We start from the raw sequence: 27,060 nt of genomic DNA, 5'->3' as shown, positions 1-27,060 counted from the left end.
AAAACCACAATGAGATACCATCTCATACCAGTCACAATGGCTATTATTAAGACAAAAAAAAAATAACAGATGTTGGTGAGGTGGAAGAGAAAAAGGAATGCAAATTAGTTCAGCCACTGTGAAAAGCAGTTTGGAGTTTCTCAAAGAACTTAAAACAGAACTACCATTTGACCTAGCAATCCCATTACTGGGTATATACTCAAAGAAAAATAGAATATTCTACCAAAAAGACAAATACACTTGTAAGTTCACTGCAGCACTATTCACAATAGCAAAGACATGGAATCAACTCTAGTGTCCATCAACAGCAGATTGGATTAAAAAAAATGTGGTAGACATGTACTATGGAGTACCATGCAGCCTTAAAAAAAGAAAATTATATCCTTTGCAGCAAAATGGATGCAGCTGGAAGCCATTATCCTAAGTAACCCAACACAGGAACAGGAAATCAAATACAGTATGTCTTCACTTACAAGTGAGAGCTAAACCTAAACACTGCGTATACACAGACATGAAGATGGAAACAAAACGCACTGAGTACTACTAGGAGGGAGGTCGGGAGTGAGGTGAAGGTTGAAAAACTACCTATTAGGTACTATGCTCACTACCTGGGTGATGGGATCATTCCTATACTAAACTTCAAGGACATACAATTTGCCAATATAAGAAATCTGTATCCCTTGAGCCTAAAATACAAGTTGAAAAAAAAAACCCCAAAAAACCTTAGTTTAATTTTATTGCACCATTACAAAATAATTCGCTCACACACACACACAAATCCTCAGTCATTTCTACAAATATGTCTCCAAATTGTTCTGACTTTTGAACCTAATTCTGTTATCTTCATTTATATCTGCCTTTCCCAATTGCTCTAGTCAAATAAATCTCCTTTAAATGCAGTCTTAATTTCTGTTTTTCTTTTTATCAGGTCCTTCCTCTCATATGAGATAAATACTTATTCTATATCTGCCAAGAATCTTTTCTCTTCTGCTTCAAAGACCTATTTGAAGAAACTTTCTCACACATTATGAAGCTTCATCTGTCTCAGGAGTTATTTTTATTAGAGAAAACAGGCAATACAAAATGAAACTTCCTTTTAGATTATTAAATCATTACATTTTAACTTAGATATTTTCTCTGTATCCTGAAGTTGAGTAAAAACACATGCAAGTATATTATTAGATGGAATTTATAATTATAAATCTAAACTTTTCATCTCTGTCTTTCTGTGCTGCAGCATGAGACAATCTACAGCATAAGTGATTTTGCAGCACATTAATCTGTTCTCTATCCATGTCATACTTTTCTGCTATGCTGGTATTAATATTACTGCTTTAGTTAGGACAAAATCTCTCTGTGGTGTTGTGTTAGTCTGTTCTCATGCTGCTAATAAAGATATATCCAAGGTTGGGTAATTTCTAAAGGAAAGAGGTTTAATTGACTCACAGTTCCACGTGGCGGTGGAGGCCTCACAATCATGGCAGAAGGTTAAAGAGGAGCATGTGTTACATGGCAGCAGGCAAGAGAGCATGTGTAGGGGAACTGCCCTTTTATAAAACCATCAGCTCTCATGAGACTTATTCACTATCATGAGAACAGCACAGGAAAAACCCTCCCCCAGGATTCAATTACCTCCTACCAGGTCCCTCCCACAACAAGTGAAAATTGTGGGAGCTATAATTCAAGATGCGATTTGGGTGGGAACACAGCCAAACCATATCATTCTGCCCCTGGCCCCTCCCAAATCTCATGTCCTCACATTTCAAAACCAATCATGCCTTCCCAACAGTTCCCCAAAGTCTTAACTCATTTCAGTATTAACTCAAAAGTCCACAGTCCAGCATCTCATCTGAGACAAGACAAGTCCCTTCTGCCTGTGAGCCATAAAATCAAAAGCAAGTTAGTTACTTCCAGAATACATTGGGGGTACAGGCATTGGGTAAATACACCATTCCAAATGGGAGAAATTGGACCATAACAAAGGGCCTATAGGCCCCATGCAAGTCTGGAATCCAACAGGGTAGTCATTAAACCTCAAAGTTCCAAAATGATCTCCTTTGACTCCATGTCTCACATGCAGGTCATGCTGATGCAACAGGTGGGCTCCCACAGCCTTGGGCAGCTCTACCCCTGTGGCTTTGTAGGGCACAGCCACCATCCCAGCTGCTTTCACAGGCTGGAGTTGAATGTCTGCAGCTTTTCCAGGCACACTGCAGAAGCTGTCAGTGGATCTATGATTCTAGGGTCTGGAGGACAGTGGCCCTCTTCTCACAGCTCCACTAGGCAGTGCCCCAGTGGGGATTCTGTGTGTGGGGGGTCCCATCTCACAGTTCCTTTCTGCACTGTCTTAGTAGAGGTTCATGACGGCCCTGCCCCTGCAGCAAATTTCTGCCAGGACATCCAGGGGCTTCCATACATCTTCTGAAATCTAGGCAGAGGTTCCCAAACCTCAATTCTTGATTTCTGTGCCTCTGCAGGCTCAACACCATGTGGAAGCTGCCAAGGCTTAGGGCTTGCACTCTCTGAAGCAAGGGCCTGAGCTGTACCTTAGCCCTTTTTAGCCATGGCTGCAGCAGCTGGGAAGCAGGGCACCAAGTCCCTAAGCTGCACACAGCATGGGGGCCCTGGGCCCAGCCCAGGAAACCATTTTTTCTTCCTAGGCCTCAGGTCCTGTGATAGGAGGGGCTGCTGTGAAGTCTTTGAAATGCCCTGGAGACATTTTCCCCATTGTCTTGGCAATTAACATTTGGCTCTTCATTGCTTATGCAAATTTCTGCAGCTGGCAGAAATGGGTTTTTCTTTTCTACTGCATCTTCAGTCTGAACATTTTTCAAACTTTTATGCTCTGCTTCCCTTTTAAACATGTTCCAATTCCAAACCATGTCTTTGTGAATGAATACAACTGAATGCTTAAGAGCACCCAAGTCACCTCTTAAATGCTTTGCTGCTTAGAAATTTCTTCTGCCAGATACCCTAACTCATCTTTCTCAAGTCCAAAGTTCCATAGATCTCTAGGGAAAGGGCAAAATGCCACCAGTCTCTTTGCTAAAGGATAGCAAAAGTCACTTTTGCTCCAGTTCCCAACAAGCTCCTCATCTCTATCTGAGACCACCTCAGCCTAGACTGTATTGTCCATATCACTATCAGCATTTTGGTCAAAGCCATTCAACAAGTCTCTAGAAAGTTCTAAACTTTCCCACATTTTCCTATCTCCCGAGCCCTGAAAGTATCCAGGAAGTCCCAAACTGTTCCACATTTTCCTATCTTTTTCTGAACCCTCCAAACTGTTCCAATCTCTGCCTGTTACCCAGTTCCAAAGTCGCTTCCACACTTTCGGATATCTTTACAGCAGCGTCCCACTACCCAGTATCAATTTACTGTATTAGTCTATTCTCACGCTGCTAATAAAGATATACTCGAGGCTGGGTAATTTATAAAAGAAAGAGGTTTAATTGACCCACAGTTCCACATGGCTGCAGAGGCCTCACAATCATGGCAGAAGACAAAGGAGGAGCAAAGGCATGTCTTATATAGTAGCAGACAAGAGAGCATGTGTAGGGGAACTGCCCTTTTATAAAACCATGAGATCTCATGAGACTTATTCACTATCATGAGAACAGCACAGGTAAAACCTGCCCCCAGGATTCAGTTACCTCCCACTGGGTCCCTCCCGTGACATGTGGGGATTATGGGAGCTACAATTCAAGATGAGATTTTGGTGGGGACATAGTTAAACCACATCAGGTGTTTTATACAACATGTACGTTCATGGGGAGGAGAATGATTACAAGGTTTACTCAATGTGTCATCTTGAGCCAATCTTGAAAAACTCAATAATAGTTAATAATGGTCATTAATGTAAGACTCATGATTCTTACACAGGACTGATTTTAACCTTTAAGCATTACAAACATCACTCTGAGAACTGATTCCAAAACTATTAAGTAATTACTAATAAATACCTACCTGGGAAAGCATCAAAAGTAATTCTGTCTCCAGGAACAGACCCATTTGGAGGAGCCAAGATTTCAATTTTCTCTGGTGAACTAGCACACATGACCATTGCTTGAGATAATACTCCCCTCATCTTTGCAGGTTTCAGGTTACAAAGTAAAATCACCATCCGATTTTGCATCTGTGTGAAATATAAACTGGTAAGTAAAGATGTACACAGATTAAGCCTAATCATATCCAGACTACATTAAGCTACACCTAATATGTTAAGTATCAAATGTCCTACTTTTGTGGATGTGCGTTTGTCTTTGTGTGCCCAAAGTCTCTTATTGTTACGAAGCTTTGCATAAACATGAAAAAAAATTCCTCCAAATTGATAACGCATTATGGTTGGAAGAGCAGAGGAATTTCAGTCAAAAATTTACTGAATGAATAAACAAATGAGTGAAACAGATTTGGTTTTGAATTTCAGCTGCCATGTACTAGCAATGAGAATGCATAAAGTTGACATTCCTGTTTCCTCAAAAAATGGGAGAAATAATATTGAAGAGTTGTCATAAGGATTAAATGCATATAAAGCATTTAGCCTAGCATTAGAATTAAAATAAATGGACACATTTACACATGTGCATTTTCTTCCCTACACATTGGATCATTTCCAGAGCTATGCTAGATTTATTTTTTAATTTAAAAAAAATTGGCTGGGCGTGGTGGCTCACGCCTATAATCCCAGCTCCTTGGCTCCTTGGGAAGCTGAGGCAGGCAGACTGCTTGAGCCCAGTGTTTTTTTTTTTTTTTGAGACCAGCCTGGGCAAAATGGCAAAACCCAGTCTCTACAAAAAATACAAAAATTCGCTGGGCATAATGGCACGCGGCTATAGTCCCAGCTACTTGGGAGGCTGAGGTGGAAGGATCACTTGAGCCTGGAGGCTGCAATAAGCCTTGATTATGCCACTGAACTCCAGCTTGGGCAAGAGTGAGACCCTGTCTCAAAAAAAAAAAAAAAAAAAAAAGATCATTTAACAATTCCAGCATCATGCATCATGCAACTAACATGTAGGGCTATTTCTACAAATTTTTTATGGAAGCAAATAGAAATTTATTTAATCTTCATATTTGAAGTGTCTTAATTTTTTTCTCCAACTAGCAAAAGTAAGAAATATAGTTATTTAAATTCTTTCAACAGGTTTAAAATGAATCATACAAGAGGACTATTGCTCAAAGGAGAAAAAAAGATGCATTCTAGATAAAAGACGGTTTTATAAATAAATGTTACATGCAAATTTACTCTGAAATACTATGATTTAAAAAAATGAGCCTAAGAGTCAAATTCGAAATGAATTAGGGGGTCTTCATAAATAATATTTCTCTTCAAATGCTTCAAATAACTTGACAATGTCACATATATGAGAACTTAAAAGTTACAGCAAAAATGTTTAAGAGTAGCAACAGGATTAGTTAGATGCAATCCTTTAAGGATCTGATGATAGCTATGAACCTTTTCCCTAGAAAAATGTACAATCTACAAAATAGAGTATGTAATTTTGAGTTCTAAGTGTCCCTACTTTATAGAATGTTTACTAGTACTATCTTTTTTTTCTTAACTTTATTTTAGGTTGTATCTTGATGGGTTAGATACAGATGTTTATAAAAATAGCTTTGCTTATGGTTGTGAATGATGGCTGCTGGAAGAGAAAAAATAGTCTACAACTTATAAGAACAGAAAAGATGAAGCCCAAATGAGGAGTTTTTCCAATTTAAGCTGGCTCAAGATCAGTTGGTTCTTTTCTCCAGGGCTCCTAACTTCATAAGGAGTTATGAATCAGTCCTGGTCCTATATAATATAAATATTAAAAAGTAAAAAAAGCACATGCATATGCCAAGTCTATTTCTTTTTTCCTAGATAAGAGAAAATTCACTGATCTCCTTAATTCCATCTTCCTCCCATCAACAGAGCAGCCAGAATGATCCTATTAAAATGTCAGGCTGACCAATGTTATTCTTTTGCTCTAAAATCCTACAATGGCTTTCATCTTACTCAGAAAAAATGCCAAACTCTTTACAATGATCTATAAGACATTTGGCACCCTTATCTCTGATTTCATCTCCCATGACTTTCTCAGTTATTAACCCTGCTCTATTCATATTGGCCTCCTGCTGTTCCTTGAACATCCCAGGCATCCATCTCTCCCAGGACTGCCTGAAGTGCTCTTCAGCCAGATAAACACATGACTTGCTTTCATTTTCTTAGACCTTTACTCAAATGTCACTTTCTTTATGAGGTCTTCCTTGGGCACTTTATATAAAATGTCAATATCATCCTGGCTTTAATACTTACTAGATTCTTTCCCTATTTTTCTCTTGGCACTTATCACTATTTAACATACTAAATATTTACTTACGCCTCGGTAATATTTCTGACTCCCTTATACAAATGTGAGCTTCATAAAGGCAGGGCTATTTTTAAAAATTTGTTTGTTGCTTGTCTGTGGTGGCTCACACCTGTAATATCAGCATTTTGGGAGGCCAAGGCAGGCGGATCATCTGAGGTCAGGAGTTTGAGACCAGCCTGGCCCACATAGTGAAACCCTGTCTCCAATAAAAATACAAAAAATTAGCTGGGCTTGGTGGTGGTGTCTGTAATCCTGGCTACACGGCAGGCTGAGGCAGGAGAATTGCTTGAATCCGGGAGGCAGGCAGTGGTTGCAGTGAGCCAAGATTGCCCCACTGCACTCCAGCCTGGGCGACAGAGTGAGACTCTGTCTCCAAAAAAAAAAAAAAAAGAAATTTATCTATCTCTGTATTTTAATTTGTTGCTGTATCCTTTACTTAGGTGCTTAATAAATACTTGCAGCTATAAATATAATTGAATGAACACAGGGATTTGTTCAAGTTCACAAAACCAAGAAGCAGCAGAGTAGCAATAAACAAAGGCAGAACTATCGTAATGTTGAAGTCCATATTCTTTGCAATATCTCTGAAGCACCATGGGACAGAGGAAATAGGTAGATGATTCAAACCACCATAGAAGACATCTAGAAAGAGGACATTTAAAACTGTTACTGTCTTTGATTCTTTCCACTGTTACTAGATTTTTTAAAAACCATATGTCTTCAAGAAAGTAAATATGGTATCCAAAAGTAAAGAAAAAGGAAGAAAGTAAACTTTCGTTGAGAAGGAGGTTTGAAAGCTTATAAGAAAAAAAGAGCAACAGTTAGAAACCACTGCTCTGAAGGGTATCATCATGGAGTATCAATTTGCTTTTAAAACGGTTATCATGCAAGGTTATCCTTCATAAAATATACCATCAATTCTTTTCACATATTACAAATACCCAGCTCTAATTTCACTATAGAAAGAATTAAATTTTAAATAGGGAATAATATTATATAAACTGTAACCATGGTTTGTTTTCTGAAGCTACACAAAGCACAGTCCCTGGTGCTAAACTCACCAGAAGAAAGGAAAAGTGGAGATACTCTAACCTCCTATCAATTTCTTTTATGAAACACTTAAAACCCAAACTTCACTGGCTCAGATAATTAATCATTGGAGACCTAAAAGAAATGAGCTTGTTAAGTAGGAAGTAGAAGAAATCACTTCCTTGTATTCTTGAGGATAGGTCAATATTGATCCATTACTCGTACTGTGTTCCAGCAATGCCGAAATTAGAGAGCCAAAACAAAAGCCCAGGCTAGGGATCAAAAGTGCAATTTTGATGCAATTATGATACAACTGTCTACCAAATAAGTAAAGGAAATGAGTAAGGAATCCTAGACAGAAAAAACAAGTAACACTCTTGTTTTTTTGAGACATGGTAAAAAAAGATACTCGAGTCTCTTCTTAACCTTCTGTAAGTATAACACTAGCAGAAAGTAAAGATAAATACCAAATAATCGCAACTGACCTTCCACCTCAACTATGGAATGGTTGAAACTGTGTTAAAGAGTCTAACTTCCACCTAAAGGGGCTATCCATTACTAAGTGTTAACCAATTTCTGCCTTAAGAAAATAGCAGGGGGTTGGGAAGGGTGGGGGTGGGGCTTAGTTCTGAATTTTTAAGAAACAAGACATCAGGATTTTCATGTAAAATTCCATGTGTAAGTATTTTATGAAATACTATGAAAGATAAACTGAAACTTTTTGGGATTGCATTCTTTCCTTGGCCCAGCAGTTTGTAATTTATGACCTTGGTCATATGCATGGCTCTAAAAACTACACAGCACCTGTAGTTAGAAGTTTCATGACTAACTCCACCTTGAATGGTAAACAGTAAAGCTGAACAGTATAGGGGTTAAAGATCATCAGCCTTAGAGTGAGATGAATGAGTAAATATATATAAATACAGACAGATGTATAATGAGTATATATCTATATCTATAGATATATAAAAAAGTGAACCAACTTTTATATATGTATATATGTATCTCTGTATATATATAGCATAAGTTGGTTAACTTTCCTAAACGTCATCTGCAAATGAGGGTGATACTACTTAACTGACAGTTGTATATAGTAAGAAATAGCATGTGAAAAAAATTTATCTATTAAGTACTTCTAACACAAGAGTCATCATAATCATTATTTTTATCACTGCTTCATCATGGAATTTTATCATTCCTTGCTTTTAAATCATGTAAAATAAACTCAGAAAGCACCAATCTAAAAGTATGAGAACAAGTTTTATTTCTCTAAAACCCAAAAAATATTTTCATACTTGAGGAAAAATGAGGAGAGGGGATCATGGAGATTGAACTTGTAATTTTTAATAGTATTCCTTTATTTGTTAAAAATGGGATGTTTTGTATTTTGTTGTTACTTAGATTTCACATATATTTTATATATATGTATCAATAGTTTTTTAATGCAAAATACAAAAGTAAAAAGACTTTAAAAATAGAGAAAATAATACATCTTTTCTTCTTCTCATCCTTATGCATTATATCTTAATTTACAGATGTTTTACAGGTTTTTGGTGGTTTTATGCTTTTTTTGTGGAATTAACCACATTCAAACTAATCGACCGAACTAATTAACAATGGCACATGTTGTATGGTATACAAAATTATAATGGAAAGATATCAAGGAGGGAATGAAAATGTTGTATGTACACAACAGGAATTTCAGTTGTACAGATTACCTGTTCAAGAGGAACATGATTCACCAGGCCACTGACAACTGTCCTTGGGGCTATTTCTCCAACATCTACTTCTTCTACATACAAAGAATCTGCATCAGGGTGTTTTCTAGCAGTTATGATGCAACCAATTCGAAGATCCAGACGGGAAACATCTATTGGCTTAGAGTCGGCACTTCCAGCTATTGATTGCTGTTTTTTCTCCTTCTTCTCTCCTAAAAAGTTATTTATGAATGGGTAAACATCAGAAATAAAACCAAACAAAAAAACGCTATGAAAACTCCATGGTATCGATACTGATGAGCTTAAAAGGAAAAAAAAAAAAAAAGAATGTTTATCTCCTACCTTCACTTAAATACTAACAAAGAAAAAATTATCCAAGTCATAAAATCTTGAATCCTATTTTAGCTATTTCTCTGTTGTATTTCTATTTGAAGACATTGTGTGAGGTTGGCAAACTATGGCTCATGGGAAAAATCCAGCCTGTTGCCTGCTTTCATAAATAAAATTTTACTGGAAGACAACCATATTCATTCATTTACATATCACATATCATCTATGGATACTTTTGCACCAGGGCAGAGTTGAGTAGTTGTGACAAAGGCTTTAGGTAGAAAAAGTTTGCCTTTCCCCGAAACAGGACAATAGAGAATCCTCTAAAAACTTTTACTATGGCTCTTTGGAAGGTGATAAATACTTTATTTAGAAAGAACACCACAACCAGTACCCAAATGACAGAATGAACTAGAGCAGAATGCAATTTCACTCATAAAATATTTTCCTCCTCACTTATATACACACTAATAAGTATATAATTAATTTCTCCATTTCTTAGATTTCCCTGAAGATATATTAGGATTTTAGGGTTATCCACAGTAACTATTTAAACAGATAAGAATATTTTATTCTGATTATGTTTTAATAATTATATTTTTATTTATTTGCTGATAATGTAACTCTTATTAACACATGATTATTTTAGCTACTGAGTTAATTGTAACCTGCAAAGAGGATTCATATTCTTTAAGTTTACAATTAGCTTTTCTGGCCCCAAAAAAGTAAAATCAAAATAAAATCTTATTTATCTTTGAATCCAAAGAACAGAGATAAGCTGTTGTAGCTTGGAAGCATTCTTTCTCAACTATACATTTATTTAATCTTTCAACATACGGAGTGCTATGACACTGGAAACAGTAAGATGGGCAGTCCATGTTGTCAAGGCACTCAAAATCTCTTTTAAAGAAGACAGACATGTATATGTATAATGAATATGTGATAAACATGACATACACAAAGAAATATAGAAACTCAGTGAAGAATAATTCTGCATGAAGCAGGAAAGGAGAATTCTGTGTAAAGGTATTCATAATTCATACAACAATAAGTTTACCAAAGAGGGGATGGAATTAACTTAAAATAATGGCCAATTTTTAATCTCATTAGCAAGCTTTAAAAAAATTCCATTTTCCATAAACAAATTAGCAAAAATTTTTTAAAAGGTAAAAATCCAAATTATACAGAAAAATATGTACAACAAAATTACCAGAATATGCCAAAAATCTTAATATTTTTGTGTGATAAAGTATATGCATTTACTTTAAAAATACTGTAGTATAACAATATATCTATATTTGTATATATTTTAAAACTCTAATCTACTTCCTAGGCATTTGAAATACTTTTATCGGGAATCCCCATTCTAGAAATGATTGCAAATATTAAAATCTATACCAAGATCTTTGTTAATTATCATAAGGAATTTCAGAAATCCTTCACTGACAAATGAGTGATGCTCAATTAAGATATGTGGCAGTCTAGCTGGGCATGGTGGCTCATGCCTATAATCCCCACACTTTGGGAGGCTGAGGCAGGTGGATCACCTGAGATCACGAGTTCGAGACCAGCCTGACCAATATGGTGAACCCCGTCTCTACTAAAAATACAAAAATTAGCCAGGCATGGCGGCATGTGCCTGTAGTCCCAGCTACTCAGGAGGCTCAGAGAGAATTGCTTGAACCCGGGAGGCGGAGGTTTCAGTGAGCCGAGATTATGCCACTGTACTCCAGCCTGGGTGACAGAGCAAGACTCCGTCTCAAAAAAAAAAAAAAAGAAAGATATGTAGCAGTCTAGAAAAATTATTATGGGCACCACAGCCCTTGCATGAGCAGAATCTGGCAGTCCTAGCTAGCAGCTAAACACCTATGGAACAGCCCTCTATAACCAGCACTGTCTAATATGGTAGCTGCCAGCCACATAGGTTATTTAAATTTAAATTTAAAATTATTTAAATTAGAAATTCAGTTTAGTCATACTACCCACATTTCAAATCTTTAATAACCACATGTGGCCATTGACTACCATGCTGGATAATGCAGATATAGAGTATTTCCACTATCACAGAAAGTTCCATTGTACAGAAGTGTTCTAATCTTATAACTCCATTTGGTCTTGTGGTCCTGCGTGCTCCGTCTTCCATCAAAGGAAAGCCTTGTTGCCTTCTCTAACTAGAAGACTGATTAATCCTGAGTCAGAACAGTGCACCCTCCTTAGAGAATAGAATATGGATTCCACCAAATTTGCAAGAACAGGTTATATAGTCGTTTTGTGTCTACTTCTTAACATACTTTATAAACTAGAAGAGTTAGTCTGACTTGCTTTCATTATAATCATACCACCTAGTGGTGAAGTTGTATAGCAGAGGCTGTACAGCCCCTACCTACTTTTAACTAACAGAGGTTACTGATGTTTGCCAAAGGAACTGGCAAGTGCTTTATAGGCAAAATTGGCTTGGGTTAGTTCATAAATCCCTCTGCATGTTATATTTTCCAAAAAAAAAAAAAAAGTAAATAAGTTTAAGTATGAGAAATATTCATAATTATTTATAAAGGCACCTTTTTAGACATATCTGGGGAAAGGAAGTCAGATTTACAATTAGAATAAATAGCTTTAGCAGCAAGGCTAAAAATAAACTAGAAAAGATGAGGCTTTAATATTAATTCAGATGAAAGATCGTTGAAAACCTGAACTGAGGTAGGACCTAATGAAAGGAAAGAGCAGAGCTGGGGTCTATGCATGTTTTGGGGACAGGAATAATAGAATTTGTTGGTTAATTAGATATGAAGAACAGGGAATAGGGACAGGTTAAGGTTGATGACTAAATTTCAAGGGTTGTTGCCTAAGTGGATGGTGACATTTCTATCTACTTTAGTTCTCATGGATTCTTGAAATCTTAGTTCAGACAGTCTGCTTTGACTGGTGGAATGTTCTTTTCCTATCTTCACAACTGGTCCTAAGCTAGTTTCCTATCTGTGACTTCTCTCAAACTATACCATAAATAGATACCAAAATTCAGCCATACCAAACTACATATGGGTTTCTACACTTAATCTTTACTGTCTATGTTGTAACTTATGCCAGTCCCTCTGCCTAAAATGCCACATTTTTACCCCGTTAATCTGGTCAATATTTACACACCATTTAGGACCCAGCTTGTATGTTCCAATATCATATTGTTCCTAATTTTATCCTAGCTCATGAAAGTTGAACTTTATTTTTGATACTATTATCATTATCATTAACAAAACTTGATATTTTCTGATAATCCAGTCAAGAGCTAAATATGCTTGAAGGTCAAAAATACCTTTTTTTTCAATTTTCTCTTTCGCTTTCTTTTCGTCTCCTGTTCCTCCTTTTATCTGTTCTTTGGTACCAGAAGATATGGTTGTTACTGGTGTAGACTGTACCATATTTTCAGAAACCATAGACTTAGTTTGCAGTGGAGTACCAGACGGAAATGGTATTTGCTTCACTGAGACAGAAAATGAAATAATGTCATTCACATTCAACCAATAAACATGACAAAAAATATGAAATTGTGAACCACAAATGGGAACTCTTTTTAAATGAAAAATTCACTGTATATGGCTATGAAATATCCACTGCCTGAGACTATAAAATGGCTGCCAAAAAATTAAGCATATTTTAGCCATTATTGAGGTATCAAAGAATAAAGGCATGATTCCCATTTAATCAATTACTAAACTGAGAAACCTGCAAATAAGAACAACAGCTAACATTTATTATGAACTTACTATGCCCCAAACACTTTTCGAAATGCTTTATATAAATTAACTCATGTAATTCTCATACTCTAAGAAGTAGGTTCTATTCATGCCCCCATTTTATTGATAAATCTGAGTCATTTAGAAGTTATGAAGTTGTCCAAGTTGCCTAGATACAGATTCTTACTTCTTTCCTCACTGTTAGTGTGACTGGCCAACTTCTTAACTTCTGGATTACTCAAATTTTCTATATTTAATTACCTCCATTTTGAATTTCTGCCTGAATTAGCTCTTGTTTCAGTTCTTCAATTTCTTTCTTCAGTTTAGCATTTTCAACTCGAAGTTTCTTCTCTTCCCTCAAAGTTGCCTGCAAAACTAGGATCAAGAACACCCAGTTAAAATATGTGTTTTTAAAAGAGGTTTTGTATGAATACTATTTGAAAAGAAGACAGCCAGTATAACTACAGCTAGGATAATACTAGCTCTAGTGTAACCAAATGTTTGGCCAGTTTAATATTTATTATTTAATATTATTTAATATTTATTTAATTATTATTTAATTAATAATATTTATTTAATTAAATATTTATTTAATTAAATAATTATTTAATATTATTTAATATTTAATATTTATTAAAACAACATGATATTTAAGAGAGAGAGAGAAAGGGAGAAAATATATGAAATGAGAGTAAAACAGAAAGACTTTGTTTATGAATCATTTTCCTAGCTCCTATTAAGATGCTAACTAAGATCAAATTACCACCTTTTCAGCATTGCGGCTATAATAAAGGGCAATGGCAAATAACTTAAGAAGCTGGCACAAAAGTGTCAATATGTGGCCAGGTGTAGTGGCTCATGCCTGTAATCCCATAATCCCAGCACTTTCAAAGGCTGAGGCAAGAGGATCACTTGAGCCCAGGAGTTTGAAACCAGCCTGGGCAACATGGCAAAACCTCATCTCTACAATAAATACAAAAAGTAGCTGGGGGTTGTGGTACATTCATGTGCTCCCAGCTACTCAGGAGGCTGAGGTGGGAGGACTGATTGAGCCTTGGAGGTTGAGCCTGCAGTGTGAGTTGAGATAGTGCCACTGTATTCTAGCCTGGGTAACAGAGCAAGAACCTGTCTCAAAAAAATTTTTAAAAATAAAAAATAAAATGTCAATAACAGATACTGAAAAAAAGAGAAGCATTATATTAAATTATACATATTTTTAAAAAATTTCTGAGACGTTACCACACAAGCAAAAACTATTCTCATGTCTTTCTTTTTAGTCATTACCTTTTAAAAGAAGCCGAATATTGCTAAAGTCTGAGTTAAGCTAATCAAACATTCAATGAGTGAAATAACTCAAGGATTTGCTCAAAATATAATGTATGTGTTAAAGGTGTGCAATGGGGTAACAAAAATATAAGAGAAAAATAATGGTTCTCAGTGGGGCTGGTACTGCTTTGTAGGTAGGATTTTGAAAATCTGTAGGATTATTTTTGATTGTTAGTACTGGCATTTATTGGGCAGAGGCCAAGAATGCCAGATGTCCTGCAGTATGCTGGATACTCCTGCAAAATGAAGAACTGTTTCACATCCTGCAGAACTTTATAGTGGCCTATTATAAATTTGTATAGGTAAAAATCCTATTATAATTATTTGAGCCTAGATTTTAACTATTCTTTATATATAAACACAAAGTGTTTTTAAGCATGCTTATTATACCCTAAATTTTCTATGAATCCAGTACCACATAAATCAAGAGTAGACTGTACCTTGTTTTATTCAAAGTACTATCGAATGAATCACTCATCATTTTGAATAAATCACCTATATCACTATCTGCTTCTGGTATCTGAGATACCTACATAAAGGCAGTCTGACTATATACCTATACTAGTCGGCATTGTACCTATTGCATTCTTGATGATTCCATGTATGTGAATCATGTGGCATGTGACCCTCTTACACTGCCTTTAGTGGTATAATTCTGCTGAAGTATTACTTACTGAAACATATTATTGTTACTACTACTTATACCTTTCTTTTTATTTCTCTTCTCTATTTTATATATAGGATTAAGATATGTTTTAAAATTATATATAGGTAGGTTATTTTTCTAGAAAATATTTTCCTTACAGGATATTAACAGAGATTTTATAAAACATTCATCCTAAATTGGGAGCAATTTGACTAAAAACTACCAGTATAGGCTACCAAAGAATAATATAAAGGTGAAGAATAAGTAGAAAGATTTTCAAACTGGCAAAACTAAAATGCTCATCAAGAGGCTAGGAAATGGCCACCTACAGAAGACAAAATTCGGTTTACAACATATATTATATCATACGAGCAATGACCATGTCCAATCTCTTCTTCATCTTTTTAACAAAAAGAGTAAGAATTTTAAGAAAAATAATTTTAAAATCTCGAGAAACATTATAAAAAAAGAAACAGTGGTATGTTAAAATTAGAAAAAAATTGATAAAGTTTCTGGAGAGTAAATAGAGGTTTTTGTAAGCCATTAGCTTACAAAATGTAGGAAAGCATTTATTTCTACTAGTGACAGCAAAAGATTTTGAAATTTCTATTCTGACATTGACTACTGAAAATAAAATACATTTAAACAAACAAAACCAAAGCCAACTGAAGTCCTGAAGGTAGAAATTCAGGTTTGATATTTTTCTACATATAACAGAAACTTCTAAGTAAAACTTAAATAACTTCTACGGTAAACATTATTTTTTTTTTCAATGTATGAATTCATTTTAAGTATCTCCTTAGAAAATTTTAAATTTTCTTACTTGCTTTCTCCTTAAGTAGAGAAACTTGCTGCTTAAGATATTCAATGATTTGATCTGCCTCTGCACCCTTCTGCTCCAGTCTCTTCAGAACAGCATCATTATTTGCCATTTTTGCCAACAGACGGCAGAAAATCCTAGATGAAAAATAAAAGTGATAAATTACACTGTGAAAGGAATAAATTTATACTATAGGCCACTATGAAAAAGCAGTCGGAAAGGAAAAATATTTTCTACTGTAATAGATAAATATGTTAGAAAAATATTTTTCCTATGGAGAGCAACAAGCCAAACAAATAGCAGAAATGTTAAATAGACTAATTTCTGAATCTACTTAGAAGAGGAAATACAGTTTGTTCTTAAATGCAGAAAACAGGCTATTTAGCCACATTTAAGGTTGAAAGGTTTTAAAGAAAGCTTCAGGTACACTAAGAGATAAGAATAACAATAACCTTAACTATGCTAATGAGTTTTACATCTGTGTTCCAAAGTAAAGAGCTGGTGATTTCATTCCTTTTATATTTCTGTATACTGGATCTTTCTACTGTGTATTCACTTAGGTACAATTTTCAAGAAGAAAACGTCAATTAGGAAAGATAAATATTAAAAGAAAAAATCAACAATTAAGAAAATATTAATCATATGCTTGTTCAGATATAATGTCAGTATATACCGTTGTCTTTATTTTAAAAATTAGAATTTTAGTTTTATTATAAATTCAGAGAAATTTAAAAAAATACTATCAAGGTACAGTATGTAAGCAAACATTCTGAGATTAATTCACCATGTTAAAGTTTAAACTGCCACATACTAAGAAAAATAATCACATTGACAATGGAGAGGGTTAATTGTTAGTAATACTATGAACTGTTCTTTTCTACCTCGTTTAACAAGAATTTATAATTCAAGGTATAACAATGATACAAGTATTGCTGAAATAATTCTAACTTTAAATAAATGAAGCAGCACTCAATGGTGAAATTTTGAATAAAAACTAGATAATAGACACATAACAGATTGTTTGAAAATTTCAAATTATTATATAATACCAATCCTATATAAAAAATATTCTGAAAAGCCACAGTACACTGGCTGGTATTTATTTTTGAGGTGACTGTCTAGATCTGTTGGCTCATTTTTGAGCATTAGTCTATACTTAAATCTACTTGTTTCATATCAGCTAAGATACTAGTTTTCTAGTTTTTTCCTTAATTTTGAAATTTGAGTAAGATGATTTGAGCCATATCTTTTAAATGTATTTTTCTAAAATGCACCTCTAATTCACATTCATTTTCATATTATTCATCAAATATGTCTTTGCTAGAGATGTAAAAGTTGCCAATTCCGCCTAATCAGATACTCATTATTGTTTGTGATAGCTACATTTCACCTATTGAGTATATTTCATCATTACTTATGTTAGACTAAAATAAAAAGACATCAAAAACTAAAGAAATGCTGTAACTCAGGATACTAAAATTCAGAAAAGCATAGTTGTTTTTTTTTTTACTTTAACTTTCTTCACATATCCATTTCTATTAAGATATTTTCTCTACAATTCTGGCTTTGCAAATGTTTAAGTAACGACATGGTATTCTGTGTTCATTTTGGTAAAAATGGCAGAGTTTAAAAGGTGGTATCTTCATTTGAATTTTTGTGCTCTTTTGGTCTGTATTTTTCTAAACTGTTAAAATAATAGTCCATATAGAATAATGCTCATAAATAAGCCAACAGTTCTAGACAGTTGCTTCAAAAATAAATACCCACCAAGTTGCTGAAAAATCAAAAAAAGAAACTCACGTTCTGACTCATACAAAAACATTTAAAAAATCTTCTAAGACTAACAGTAATTTGGAAAATAGAGATAATAAATCCTAGCCTAAGAGAAAAAAAATACAATTTTACTGAGTTGATAAATCTGTTAACTATTTGCAAAATATAATTGGAATAGTGAGTTACATAAAATATGACTTTTATAATACATAGTGAAGAACAAGCATAAGTTTAGGAAAGAGAATGTCATGTTTCAAAATACAGAAATACAAATGAACTAAACACTAAATACACATATGCAACTACTAAAAGGAAACAATGTGATAAAAAGAAGTGATAAAACTTTTTTTTTTTTGAGACAGAGTCTTGCTTTCTCGCCCAGGCTGGAGTGCAGTGGCACGATCTTGGCTCACTGCAACCTCCGTCTCCTGGGTTCAAGCGATTCTCCTGCCTTAGCCTCCCAAATAGCTGGGATTACAGGTGCCTGCCACCTGACTAATTTTTGAATTTTTAGTAGAGATGGGGTTTCACCATGTTGCCCAGGCTAGTCTCGAAATCCTGACCTCCCTCAACTGATCTGCCCACCTCGGCTTCCCAAGGTGCTGGGATTACAGGTGTGAGCCATTGCACTGGCACCCAGACTCTACTTCTTCTCCAGTCCTAGATAACTGGTTATCTGGAAATATTATTCATGACGCCAATGTTAAAAAGTCTCATCTTGTGAAATCTAAAAATATTTCACTTCTAGTTACGTCTGTGTGTTAACAGAACTTTTCTCAAGTGCTAAAAGCCATTTGCTGTCTTTAGAACAGAAGCTCTGGAAACAGGTTTTCTAATACTTGTTGATTAATTATCATTTAAATTTTTTAAAAACATAGGTTGGATGCATAAGTTTATGTTAATGTTTTCTAGTAATATGCAGATAATGATCACTAGCACTGGCAGAGGAACATGGTTATATATACCCTTGGGCTTGCTTATATATACTTAGGCTGTGTGACCTTGGTAAAGTTTTCTAAATTTTCTATACTTTTCTTAATTTAAAAAATTACTTGTACCTGATTTCACCTCCTACTTCCTTGTCACCTCTTTTCAGGGCTCCTTTTTCTTTATCTGTCCCATTAATGATGCTGTTCTTCAGGGTTTGGTCTTAATCACTAATCTTTTCTAGGGATCACAAACTAGCCTGACAAAGTTCAGGGATATCTTTCTTTTCCAGGGCTAACAGTGTTGGAAATAACTGATGTGAATGTCTTTAAGTAAGACAGACAGACACTTTACTACTCCCTGTTGTCTGCCATTTATATTACCCACCAGGCTCCTAAAATAAGTTCATGACCCCAACTTTATACTCCCTGATTTTGTGTCATGTGCTGGGTTTATAGTAGAGAACAAAAATAAACATGTTCTTTGAACTAACTAAGCTTTCAGACAAATGGGGGAAACACAGTTGAAGACATTTTAAAAATAATGTTACGCTTAGGGCACAGCGATAGTTTAACCACAATACTGCTTAAAGCTCAAACAAATCTTTTACCATTCAACCCAGTACTCATTTCATTAATCTCTATGCTAATTACTCCCCTGTGATTTTTCAATTTTACATTGAGTATAAGTCAACCTTCAAAATTTTAAATCCTCAGAGTTTCTAATATGTATAAGGTTTCTCATAGATTATAATAACAACTACATATATTTGTAGAACATGCACTATGGCTGGCTAAATGCTTTACACAAGTCAATTTCGAATACTGTAATAATCTCCATTATACAGAGAAGAAAACTTGAATTAAAATTAATTTGCCTCATGTAATACATGGTAAATGAGGATTGAAACTCAGGTCTGTCTGATGCTGCAGTTAGCTCTTTTAATGCTCTAGATATAATTTCTCTAAAGGATATAATTACGAAGCATTTTCCAATATATTTAATGACAGAATCCTAACACAGGAATAGCTATTAACATTTATTTGAACTAGTATTCACTAAAACAGTTTAGGAAATGCTGGTTTAAGTCTCTGGACTAAAATTAAAAAAAATTAAGACTGTGAGATTAAAATAGACATAAGAATGACATGCACAGTAATTGAAAATATAAAACATTTATGAAGAGAAAAGCACACAAAACTGTAGACCAAGTATGTTAATTGTGTTTGGTGAGGATCAAGACCTTTTCTTTTTCCTTTACTAAATTAAAATGGTAATAATGCATTTTTTATGACAAAAGCTTTTGAAACATATTATCTAAATCATTCTGTCCCTTCACATTTTGTCCTTCTCAATGTTAATTATCATATTTCATCAAACCTAAAAAGCCATTAATCATACGATGCCTCTAATGCAGAATCCCAAATACTGTACATGAATTTATAGTACATCTTAATCATTAAAATACACACACAAAAGATGATTTTTGAGATTCTGAGATCTTCACTATCATTTTTGTTTACTGAACAATTTCCTCAGGAGTCCTCCCCACACCATCTAAATTGCCTGCAATCTTTTTGAAAAAGCAAAATCTCTGCCCCACGATGACAACATTGGGAATCAAACATAAGTAAGTTACTACTTTGAAATCAAAGTTTTACAGGCAGACTTTTAATCTTAGAATTCTTATGCTATATAGGAACGCTACACAAATTTGAAAGTGTCTCTACTCAAAACCTCCAATTTCACTATTTCAGAATTACAGTAGGTAAAAATTTACATTTTTGTTGGAAGCTTTAAATACTATACAAGAAATCTAAAATGCCATCAATTGTAAAATGGCTTCAATCCCAACAAGCTCTATTATTTTATGTACATTATGAAAAAAACCACTATTGAATCAACTGACCCAATGCTTTCTTATCACTTAGTCACATCCTACATTATTTATTGACAGACTTCTCTTAAATTTAACCCTGGATTTTTATCTTGCATCACCCTTTTGTTTCCCCACATACACAGTAACTTTTCATTCTAATGCTAATCATAATCTTCTAAATGATCTTTAAAAGGGAAATTACACTCAACAACTATATGCCAATACTGCATATATAACTCAACTGAAATGATGACAAGATTAAGTTATGACTAAGTGTGTGTAAGTGTGGGCAATGACAAATATCTCACAACTGCCAATTCATCTACAGTGATTTAAAGATGTCAACAACTTAAAAATACATCCCTATTTCAGAGATGTAAGTATGAGAAAAATGTGTATATTAGAATTGATGGAATATAGTAATTTTAATCATTGTCTTCCTTTCTTCTCCTCCCTTCATTCCTATTCTTGCCTTCCAACTTCTTTCCCTGATTTGCTACACAATCTAATTACTGGATATGTAAGAATATTACAGTATACATACAATACCCCACACTGAAAGACCGTCCTTATTATAGTGTAAAGCAATGTGGTACCTTTTAGAACTAGGTGAAAATTCCTGCTAGGATTTAAATCATATGTGTCAAAAGTCAGAATTTAAAGAAGATAAGAAAATTAAATACACTGAGAACAATGCATCTGAAGACACTCAAAATATGTAAGCGCAGCAACCAGCAGTAATTCCCTAGGTCTTTTATCAACCTTTGCCAAAACCTATAAAAAGAATATCTAAAATTGCTTTTTTATGAAAGTTCCTATTTATTCTTGTTTCCCTTACCAGACAGCCTGCTTTTTCCCTTTACTGATGTGGACATAGGGGGTCCTGGAGGGTTTAAAGGATGGCTATAAGGAATGACTATAGAGTGGACAGCTATGAGAGGCCAGTCCATGCATTTCTAAATACCATCGTCATTAACACAAAAACTTTCCTCCCCAGTAAAGAGTCCATAAAATTTAAAAGGAGTATGCCTTGGCCTCCCATGACCCTCTTACCTCACAATAAGGCCATCTTTTACCTGGTTCAGATTTGCAGACTAGGCCCATTACATACCTTGTCATTAAATACCTATAATATACCCTAATCTTTGCAATCTTGACAGATATGATTTCCATTTTATAGACAGATCCAGGAAAATTACATGACTTATCTGAATCCCTTCAAGTACCACATAGCAAAGCCATGATTTTAACTTATGTTTGCCACTCTGAAACTCACACTGAAATTCATTTCTCAAGTGTCCTCCAAAGCCTAATTAAATAAAATTAACCCTGTCATCTATAATACTCTTACATATCCAAATTAAGTGCATCAAGAATATAACTGGCCATTTCTTACCACCCATGGTCAAACCACCATTATGCTTCCTCTGGATTATTGCAAAACTCTTCTTATTGGTCTCCTTTCTCCTACCACGTCCTCCTCTGTGTATTTTCCTTAAAGAGTGACCCTCTTAAAAGGAAGTCAGAGCCCATCACTCTACTGCTCAAAACCCTCCAAAGTCCTATTTCATTTAGAATAAAAGTTGGATGTCCTCAAGATCTTCATGACCTGCTCGCCTTGATTTAATCTCCAGTGAAGGACTAAACCCTTCACTCAACTCTGCCCTACAGGCCTCCTTGCTATTCTAGCAGGCTTTTGCTTCATGACCTTTGCAATGGCTGGTCCCTCTGTCTGACTGCACTTTCCCAAGATATTCGCATGGTTAAATCTCCCACTCCTGTAAGCCCTTTACTTAAAAGTCATCTTTTCAGCAAGACCTTCCTGTGTCACTTTATATCCTTCTTCCCTGCTTTACATTTCTCTTCAGGACTATCACGACCTAAAATACAGTATGTTTCTAATTACTTTGCTTAGTATGTGCCTTCCTCTCTAAAATGTGAGCTACAAGTAGACACAGATTTCTGTCTGTTTTGTTCACTGCTGTTCACCTAATGCCTAGAACGGTGCCCGGAATAGAGTGGGCGCTTAATAACTATTCGCTCAATGAATAAAATCCCGTCTTCACCCTCCTCTCCCCCAAAGCACCCAAGTCCTTTGACACACACATTCACGTAACAGTAAATACGCTTAGGGATCGATATTTCTCTGTAGCATTCTTAGGCCTGCATCCCATTTCTCAAACGTGGCTCCTTTAGAAGGAAGTCTCAAGCTCTTTCCTGTTTCCTCAGGCCAGGGCTGGTCCTGCTGCGAACGGACTACCCATTAGCACCCGCAGGCCAGGTCCTCTCTCCTGGAGGCAAGTTAGAGAAGGAAGAGCCCTACGATCGCAATCGGCGATCCCCGAGTGAGTGACCCTCCACGACGTCACTCACATGAAGCGGAGGACACGGGTTCCGAGACAGCCACAGCAGACAGCATGTAGGGACAACCACCCGCGTACTATAGCAGTGAGAAAGGACCCAATGAGGTGTCCTTGCTGAAAGCCTGAGTGTTCTACAGATTCAACCCTCAATTCTTTCTTCCTCTTCCTGTGCTCAGTCCCATTAACCTGCCACACCACGCTCCTCGTCTTCCATTCCCTCACCCAGTATTTTCAGTCGACCCCCCCGCCCCCCCGCACCTCTTTCTCTCTCGCTGTATGTCCTTTCGTGGCCAGTTTGGGCAAGGGGAAGGACGCCACAAGTCGGGGTCTTTCGTCAGCGTTGGGTCGCAGTGGCTGTGAGGGCAGAAGAAAAGGCCAGGCTGAGGAAGCTGAGGGGAGGGTGGAGGGTGAAAAGCTGGGATCTGTGTTTGGGGAAGGCCAGCCTCGCGCTCCTGGCCGGGTTCCGCGAAGGGAACCTTGGCTGACTTGGCTCGCGAGCGAAGGGCAGCGTCTGAGCTCCCGGCGTTCCAGGAGCGGCCTCTTTTGTAGGAGCACCTGAAATGCAGCGTCTGGTGCACTAAGCCGTAGCGGCAGCAGCAGCCACAGCGACAGCGCTGGGGCCCTGTGTAGAAGCTCCATCCCCCTTGTCTTTGTGCTTGCCTGCGTCCCCAGACTCAGAGGCAGGTATTTGGGTAATCCAGTTTTCCGTGTCGTAATGGGTGGGGTCTGTGGGAGGTAGAGGACTATCAGGAGCAGTGAGTGGCCCCGCATGTCTTCAGAATAGATAGAGAACCGAGCTGTGGAGCCGCTTGCTGATAGGTACTGTCTCCATCCCTAGCTACAGCCCGCCTTTCCTGTGAATCAGGTTCACCTGAGTCCTTTGGGAACCGTAGGCTTAGCAATCGCTCTGTCACTGCCTCAAAGGAAGGCTAAAGGAGGAGGTTAGAGAATCTAGAATCCGCCCCTCCATTACTCACCAGGGAGGCAGAATTTTGCTTTGGTTTGTTTCTGGCCCTCGAGGTTTAGTCAGTTGTCGAAGTGTAACACCCCCTTGAGCAGTAGGAGAAAGTGAAGCAGAGGAAGGTAGTTACTTGAGGATTGTCAGTGGCTGCTTTTCAAGGACCCCTCTCCTGGTTTCTATCTATTTGAGACAAAAATAACCTCTTGAGAGAATGTATATATAAAATAAATGAATTAGTATCATTTTCCTGTTGCAGAAATGTGAAACTTTTATTCATGATAAAATCGGCATATTTTGCCCTATTTTTTACTTTTTTTCCCCATTCGAGTCATTTAAAACTCTAAGTTCTTTGAGGGCAGAGATTCTGACTTTTTCATTATCCTTTGCCCACCAGATGGAAAAACAACTGACTTAAAATAGGGGCTTCAAAATATTTGTTGAATGAATGAATTTTCAAGCCCAACTGCTTGCACTGCTGTTTCCCTCATCTAATCTCTCACCTCTACGTTTTTTTTTTCCCCAGTAGTTTTCTTCCACTCACCAGGTGTAAGCAAATGTATGTGTGTGTATTTTTGTGTGTGAGCCTTTTTATGTACAACCATCTAAGAGGTAGTGGAAAAAGAACACTGATTATGCTAATTAGTGTTTTCTCTTTTTCGATCATTGTGTTTTATTTGGTTATTTTATTTTCAGCTGTGTAATGATAAAGACATCTGATTGAAAATAAAATGGTCGGGCGCGGTGGCTCACGCCTGTAGTCCCAGCACTTTGAGAGGTCCAGGCGGGTGGATCACCTGAGGTCAGGAGTTCAAGACCAGCCTGGCCAGGATGGTGAAACCCCGTCTCTACTAAAAATACAAAAATTAGCCGGGCGTGGTGGCGGGCGCCTGTAATCCCAGCTACTCTGGAGGCTGAGGCAGAGAATTGCTTGAACCCGGGAGGTGGAAGGTTGCAGTGAGCCGAGATCATGCCGCTGCCCTCCAGCCTGGATGACAGAGTGAGACTCTGTCTCAAAAAAAAAAAAAATCAAGTAGTATAGCCTAGTAGGATTGAATAATAAAGTGCAACTGTCTCACCTGTCCTACTCTGAGTACTGTTCTTCAAAGATAACCACTTTTAACCTTTTCTAATTTTAGGTCTGTAGGTTAAATAATAAGTTAAACTGTTAATTCTTTTTGTTGACTTCTTGAGATAGCCCTAAGTTAAACTGCTAATTCTTTTTCTATTGACTTCTTGAAATAGCCCACACCATTCACAATCTCTCTTCTCTGAATTTTGGAAGAGTCATAATCATAATTTTTAGTTTTTGTATTGGTTACTTTATAATTCAAAATAATATACGTAAACTACTTTTTTCACATCAACTTTTGAAAATATATTTGACTCCTTGTTTGGTAAAACGAGAAAAGTAGTGATTCTACCTTTTTCTTTATCACTTCAGAAGCTACATTTATGCCCACTTCTCTTAGCTGGACATTTATTTGTACATTGTCAAAGTTAATAATACATTTCTTAACTATAATTGCGCTTTGTTCACGTGCCAAAAACCAATAAAAAAAAATGTTTACAGTATTATGGCTTTATAGTTGTTACTTAGAGCAAGTCCAAGCTGTATGATCCGATATGTTTTTTTTCCCCAGAGTTTTAACTTCATGATCCCTGTGCCATACTAAGGAGATTATTTATGATATCAAGGTCAAATGAGTTTTTATTTCTTTCCTGCCAAGGGCAAAATATTATGCTGCAGTTGAGCATGCTTTATATTTTGGACTATGTAATTACATAGTTTTTAACCATCCCCACTTTCTTAATTGCCTTTCTGCTTTCTCCTGGGGAGTAGGTAGGTGGATGTGCTTTTTTCACTGAGTCTTCTTATTCTTTGTATGATGCACATAGAAGCTTCCATTCCTCTGTTTGAAGATTTTCCCCTTGAAGCCCAATGGCTTTCTGTTTAATTTGAACAGATTGCATTCTAGTCCTTTTGTATTGCTCCTATCCTGGGTTTATATTCATTCTTGGGTAAATAACATTGTTTCTTAGCCCCTCATCTTCTGTTATTGGGCTTCCCCTTATTTCCCTGGAATATATGCTAAGGAAACTTGCTCACAAAAGGAATGTGAAAGGTAATTTTAGTTTTTAATGTTTGTGTGGGTATAAATTATAATTTGCTCTTATGACAATTTGGCTGTATATAAAATCGAAAGTATTTTCCTTCAACTCTCAATCCTTCCATGTCTTCTAACTTTTTTTTTTTCCTTTTTTTTTGAGCTGGAGTCTCACTGTGTTGCTCAGTCTGGTCTGAAACTCCTGACCTCACATGATCCTCCCACCTCAGCCTCCCAAGTATCTGAGATCACAGGCACACGCCACTGCACCAGGCTCTCTTCTGACTTTCATTATTGTTGATGAGAATGCCAGTCTCACTTTAACTTGTTGATAGCGGAATCATTTTTTTCTCTCTGAAATGTTTAAAATTTTCTAGTTACGTTTGATGCTTTGAAAATGTATGGCAGTGTTTATCTTCTCATAAGCTCTTTTATTTTGTATGAGATAAAATTGATACATATTAAAACACACTGATTTTAAGTGGCCAATTTAATGAGTTTTGATGCATGTACTCATCCATAGAACCACTACCACCACAATCAAGATAGAGAATATTTCTACCACTACAGAAAGTTCCTCTGTTTCTCTGTTTTTTCAACCCCCCCTTCCCCATCTACAGTACTATCTTCTGATTTTTTTTATTAATACTATAGTTTAGAACTATAGTTCTGGAATTACATTTAAATGGAGTCATACAGTATGCACTCTTTTGTGTCTGCTTGTTTCATAAACTTTATGTTTTTGAGGTGCATCCATGTTTTGACATATTTGTTCCATTTTTGTTGTTAAATAGAATTTCATGGTACAAATATGTTAATCGATTCACTTGTGGGACATTTGCATTGCTTCTGGTTTTTAGCTATTAAGAGTACAGTTCCTATGAACATACTCATACAGTGTTTTTTTTTTATGGACAAATGTTTTCATTTTTCTTGGTTAAAGAGTGGAATTTCTGAGTCACAAGTTAGGGATATTTTTAACTTTAGAAAAGTTTTCCAAATATTTTCCAAAATTCTTATGCCATTTTACGCTCCCACTAGCAATATAGCAAAGCTCCACTTCCACATTCTCCTGAACACTTGTTACTGCCAGTCATTTAAATTTTAG

General features: G+C 36.0%; 2 protein-coding genes across 8 annotated transcripts in view; one reads left to right on the top strand and one right to left on the bottom strand.

Moving 5' to 3' along the window:
* Positions 1–23,401, bottom strand: part of AIMP1 (aminoacyl tRNA synthetase complex interacting multifunctional protein 1) — a 31,677-nt gene extending 8,276 nt beyond the window's left edge. Inside the window, exons 1-6 of one of the 3 annotated variants that reach the window (XM_063663961.1) lie at positions 23,145–23,401; positions 15,948–16,081; positions 13,414–13,527; positions 12,732–12,899; positions 9,095–9,306; positions 3,967–4,135 (exon numbers count right to left, since the gene is read on the bottom strand). In XM_063663961.1, coding sequence (XP_063520031.1) covers positions 3,967–4,135; positions 9,095–9,306; positions 12,732–12,899; positions 13,414–13,527; positions 15,948–16,056 — 772 coding nt within the window. In that variant the 5' untranslated portion in view covers positions 16,057–16,081; positions 23,145–23,401. Of the gene's footprint in view, positions 1–3,966; positions 4,136–9,094; positions 9,307–12,731; positions 12,900–13,413; positions 13,528–15,947; positions 16,082–22,629 lie in introns of all 3 variants that reach the window. The other 2 variants (XM_054484095.2, XM_054484094.2) reach the window with 2 other exon arrangements.
* Positions 23,220–27,060, top strand: part of TBCK (TBC1 domain containing kinase) — a 266,911-nt gene continuing 263,070 nt past the window's right edge. For 2 of the 5 annotated variants that reach the window (XM_054484089.2, XM_054484090.2), the window contains exon 1: positions 23,220–23,566. The gene's annotated coding sequence lies outside the window, so the exon portion shown is untranslated. Of the gene's footprint in view, positions 23,571–27,060 lie in introns of all 5 variants that reach the window. The other 3 variants (XM_054484087.2, XM_063663959.1, XM_054484088.2) reach the window with 3 other exon arrangements.

This window comes from Pongo pygmaeus, chromosome 3, assembly GCF_028885625.2.
Source record: "Pongo pygmaeus isolate AG05252 chromosome 3, NHGRI_mPonPyg2-v2.0_pri, whole genome shotgun sequence".
Lineage (NCBI taxonomy): Eukaryota > Metazoa > Chordata > Mammalia > Primates > Hominidae > Pongo > Pongo pygmaeus.
This window is presented reverse-complemented; position numbering and strand designations above follow the sequence as displayed.